Consider the following 5312-nt stretch of genomic DNA (forward strand, 5'->3'; position numbering starts at 1 on the left):
AGCCGGGGGCATCTGCTGCCTGGCAAAGTACAGCAGGGGGCGGGACGTTCAGCTAGCGAGGCCCAGGGTTTTCTTTCCGGGGCACCGGTGCCACAGGGCATTCCAAGACCGGCGACTTCAGACTCATAGCCAGGGGGCACCTCCTCCCAGATTTGGACCCCGACTCACCGCTGCTCCTCTCCTTCCATTCCAGGGCTCAGCACCAATCCTGGTCGCCATGGTGATCCTGCTGAACATTGGAGTCGCCATTTTGTTCATTAACTTTTTCATCTGATGAGATCGTCACAACAGCAAAAATAACGGTGTGCAAAAGGGAACATTAAAGCAAAACCACACAAAGGGAAAGCTCGTAACTCAGCCGACCAACAACTTCCACGTCTTTCCACAGAAGAACACGACTGGGTGTCACTCACAGTTTGCCTTTTTTTCTGGGTAATGTTTTTTGGATTTTAGCCAAAATTCTTTGCTTGTGTGACTCTGCTGTGTGGCATGGCAGAAGGCGGCCAGCACGCAGACCCTCCAGCTGACGTGGAAGGAGAAGGGATCCCAGCCAGAAAGAGCATCGTTGGCATTGTCATCACCTTTCCCGCTGCAGTGTGCAGGGAGGCGGCGGCCAGAGGAAGGACCCTCGGCAGCGTGCCCGGCACGGGGGAGCGGCTGGATGCACACGGCTCTGCTGCTGCTCTGTCTGGAACAGCCAGCGATGCACAGGGGGTGGGAACAGCGCCCTCCCCCGCTGCAGTCTGTGCTGCACACCTGAGGGAGAGACATGCCTCCTCGTCTCTTCCCCAGACACGGCACTGCCCCCGGCCTCCCTCGAGAAGCCGACTGCCCACACCACGTCTTAAGCAAAGTCCTTATTTCTTCCGCCATCCATGGCCCACTCCTCAGGCCCCCTCGGCTATCCTCCCACCCGACCCCAGAGAAGCCAGGGGCCGACTCTGATCCCATGGGGCACATCTGAGCCCGGAAGCTGAGGGGCTGTGCCGTGGGGCCGTGAGGGATGCGGGGCCCCTCTGCCGTGGACGGCGCGGCTGTGCATGCAGGCTCCATCCCAGCAGTGAGGGCCTGGGAAGGACGTCTCCTCAGGCTGTTACTGACCTCCAGGGGTTTTCACATCTTTGTACTGTGCCTGCCTCAACTTCCCCCAACAGATATGCATATTCCTTCCAGATGCCTCAGTGCTACTCCAGAGCGGGTCTGGGCCCGAGACAGAAATGTGTCTTGAGAATTCCTGAGAATCTGTAGCATATCCAATACCTCCCCCCAAAAACGTACAATGTAACTTGTTTCAGTCCAACAAAAACAGGTTCCTTATGTTTCTGCCTTCTTCACCAGGGTCACTCCGTCACCCACACAGAAGAACGAGGTTTGCCAGGCTGTCCGAGTGCATGGGCGTGTCAGGGTCTCGGCACGCCCACGCGCAGGACACCTGTGCTCGCGCCCAGGGGCGCCGCCCGTGGTTTCTCTCCCGTCCCGTGGACTCTGCCTTGCTTTGCTTATGTTGAGCTGTTCCTCTGCTGCCTTTCGAGCAGATTTCTTTACTACACTGCACTGGATTGCTATATTTTTAACCAGAAATAAACTAAAGATTAGAGCATGTTCCAGTTAAATTCAGTTCTGCTGTTTTCCGTTACACGTTCACCCCCAGTCCAGCCTGGGGGGGAGGATGAGAGGGAGGATCGGGGGCCATGCGGGACGTCTCTGAATGTTGCTTTCTAAGGGATATGACATCTTTTTGTACATCTTACTTTTCCGTTCCTCTTTTTTAATATCGAGTGGTTGCCGCAGACCTGAAGTGAACCAAATAAAGATGCCTGCTCTTTGCAGCTCTGAGAATCTTCCGTTCTGGGATATGTGTTTTGTAATTCTGTCTGCAACTCCTGTAAAGCTCACAGAGACCTCTCGTACATTCCTAACTGCATGACACAAGCAGGTTACGTGCTCACACGCAAACACGCGAGACAGGCACAGAAACGCGAATCACTGAGCAGAGCCACTGGTGGCTCCACACCTGGGGGCACCTGTCTGCTGCCAGTAACACAACCCTGGACACCAAACTGACCCCCCATTCCCCCCCCCCAGCACCACGTGCAGAGGAGGGCAAGGCCGTTTCCCCACATTCTCAGGGAATTCCGAGCGGATTCAGTCGAGACCAAAGTATGCTGGGGCTGAGAGACTCCAGAAAGTAAATCTTTAACTGGTTTCCAAACAGTGAGTAAGGGAGGCCGCCTCACGGGACCCTGCAGGCCGGCGGCACCGGTCACCTTGCCTTCCCTGAAGGGCGCAGTCGGTCCTCCTGGCCACACAGTTCCAGTGGACGCGTCACGTTGAGCTGGGTGAGACAGCGGGTGGGTCGGGGGTGGAGCGAGCGCTGGCTCCCAGTGGGCAGAGCACACAACCCCAGAGCGGCCTCATAAGAGCCACTTCCTGCCCAGCAGCTACTGCCACGCTTTAGACAAGCACAGGGAAGCAGGGAGCAAGTGGCCCACCCGAGGGATGGCAGCGTGGCCCCACGGGTGTAGGGGGACCACTCACCACCCAGGCTCACCCCTCCCCTCTCTTACAAACCTGCACTCGCACCTGTCAGGTGAACCTCTCTGTGCCCAGTTTACCTGTGTCATTTATCAAATTTGAGGATCGTTGCACATTGGATTTACTTGTGCTTTTTAAATGTTAGACACCTGAAAATTTCTCCGTATCCATTCTTTTCGATTCTAATCGGTACGCAGGATTCGCAAAAATACAGACTGGGCACCCAGGCATGCAACTGCAAACCAAAACCACTGCCACCACGATGATGGAAAACTCCCCGTAGCTATGAAAACGCACAGCCTGTTGCCCGAGTCCTTCCAGGCGGGAGGAGAGGCGCCGGAGCCAGGGCTTGCTTTCCCGGGTGGCCCGGCCGTGCCGCACAACCATGCGCTCTTCCCCGTACGAGCGTGAGCAGAGACACACAACACGTGACAAAACAGTGGGCCCTTCCCCGCGTGCTCCAAACCCAAGATTCCTACACGACGCGAGGCCACGAGGCCGTGGGCTTCTGCAGGGCCCCGGGCCTGGCTCTTGCTGTACTGTCCCCTTTCACCTTCCCACAGGCCCTGCTTTGCGAGCCACGCGGCCACCCCACTGAATAGCTAAAGGTTGTCGCTGAGCGCCCAAGCCGTGCACACCTGAAGTGGGGGTAACAGGAGAAATGAAATGTTGTTTTCCACACTGTCGTCCTCTCAAGACTTCCAAACACCTTGAATCGGGACCAGTGTCATCCTCTGGGCAGGACCGCCACTTGGGCCGTGGCTCTCCGGGTGTCAGCCCTCCTGCGCAGTTCGGTGCCACACGGCCCACACCTCTGACCAGTCCCCCGAATTCTTCCTGCGACGGCTGCGTATTCCATTTTCAGATGTGGCTAAGACACTGGTCAAGCTCCGTGGTGAGGCCAACCTCCTCCCTTCTAGACGGCTCAGTTCCTTCCCTCTTCCCGAGTCTCATCTTCCCATTCTTCTGGCCTTTGGTCTCAGAAACTTAACAAAAGGTGCCCAACAGTCTTTCAGACATCTGCTTCCTCAGCCAACCGTGCCACGTGACTGTTTTTCCCTTCAATCAGCGGGCACTGTGGGCATAGCCGGCCGGGCAGATGTCAGCACAGAGGCGTTTTCACATGGCATCCGACGGCAGGGTAGAGATTCGGCTAAAGCTCCAGTGTCACCCCCGTGTCTGCTTAGCTTCACACTCTCGCCAGGCCAGCCACGGCTCAGGTGACAGGGCACCGAGACAGAAGACAATCTGTCCCAAACTGCTGAGAAATGTCCCTAACCCAGCCCTAAAAAGCAGCAAGAAAAGTGAAATTGCCTTTGTTTCACCCCCATGCCAGGATGTGAAGCACGGAACGTACGTGATGCAGAAGGAAGGGGCCACGGCGCTCCGAGGGGCGGCCACCCCCAGATAGCCGAGCCACCCAGGCCGCCAGGTCAGCCGGGCAAAGCTTGTGTTCGGGAACAGGTGAAGCCCCCACGGGGGGGTCAGCTGTCTTTGGAAGGTGGTTAAATGTTTTCCGAAGCGTCAGTCCACACGTTAAGCACTAGTTTTGGAATCTGTTTCTTTGAGAAGCCCAAAGGCAAAGTGCCCGAGATCCGATGGGCACTCAGGTTTTGTTCCAGCAAGTTCTGAGCCTCAGAGATGTGGGCAGCCCGTGGGCAGCAACGCCCGCACCCACGTCACTCACGCTCCTGGGTCCACCCACTCCCTGGTTCAGATACGTCCTTCCTGTGCGCCAGGCCACCTGCCCAAGCCACACCACCCACCTGTCCTCACGTGTGTGCACATCACCTGCTGTCCTTCCACTGTCTGCACCACTGAGGACGCGGGTCTCCAGTTATGCTGCCACCCAACCCCAGCCCAGCCTCGAGAACTCCGCCCCGCTAAGGTCAGGGCAGCCTTCCCATCCCAGCTTCCCGAAGGGCCGTGCGTGCAGCAGACAAAGGTTCTCCACTGGGGTCAGTCTTGGCCACCAACAGCTCTCACGTGGCCCAAGGGGCTCCTCCCCTTCCTAGGCCGCTCCCCAGATAACCCATCCTCAGCAAATGACGCTCCTAGGCCACCCTGAGCCTGTACGAAGGCAGACGCTGACCAGCAAGGAGGGCCAGCTACCCAGGCGGTTTCCCAGACACTGGCATCAGGCTGAAGGAAGACGACGGGTGTTGGGTGGGGGGCTGGCCCCGTCTGCACCCCCAGCCCGGGAACCTTCCCTCCACTGTCTTCACGTGGGCCCCTGGGTGAGACCCGCCCTACTGGACATGGCTACAACCAGAGCAGCTGTGGCCAGCACCAGGCCCAGCGCTGCACACACCCAGTGGTCTCCACGTGACCAGACACACCGGCTGCCGTCCTCTCCAGGACACTGAGCTAACCTGACGCATCCAGCTGGACGCGGCTCACCTGCACCGCCCACCGTTTCTGCAGAAGCTCATCCCAGAGCCTGAGGAAGTAAAAACCAACACAGCCCTCGTTGCTCAGGCGAGCAGTGCGTGAAAACGCATCCTCGTGCTAGACGTGAAACCACTGACCTGGCGTAGGTGCCTTTTTGTGAATCCCAACGTGGGGCAGTCCTGGCCTGCGTTTCCTTCCGTCGGCTGTTCTCCTGCTGCGTGCGAACTGCTTGCTCACACAGTGCAGTAAGCGTGTGCACTGACAAACGGAACGTTAACCGTGATCTGGTTTTTCTTATTGATGAAGTCACTAAAAAAGTTCCCTTGGACATTTTTCTTTTCCTTTGAGTGGAAAAAGTTTGGTTACTTAAAAATGAAAGTACAGGC

General features: G+C 57.3%; 1 protein-coding gene across 2 annotated transcripts in view; it reads left to right on the forward strand.

The window, feature by feature from the left end:
• Window positions 1–580, forward strand: part of JPH3 (junctophilin 3) — a 52774-nt gene extending 52194 nt beyond the window's left edge. For both annotated transcript variants that reach the window (XM_012657693.1, XM_012657691.1), the window contains exon 5: window positions 194–580. In XM_012657693.1, the coding sequence (XP_012513147.1) occupies window positions 194–274 (81 nt within the window). In that variant the 3' untranslated portion in view covers window positions 275–580. The remainder of the gene's footprint in view (window positions 1–193) is intronic.
• The last annotated feature ends 4732 nt before the right edge of the window (window positions 581–5312 follow it).

This window comes from Propithecus coquereli, unplaced genomic scaffold, assembly GCF_000956105.1.
Source record: "Propithecus coquereli isolate 6110/MARCELLA unplaced genomic scaffold, Pcoq_1.0 Scaffold557, whole genome shotgun sequence".
NCBI classification, from domain to species: Eukaryota; Metazoa; Chordata; class Mammalia; order Primates; family Indriidae; genus Propithecus; species Propithecus coquereli.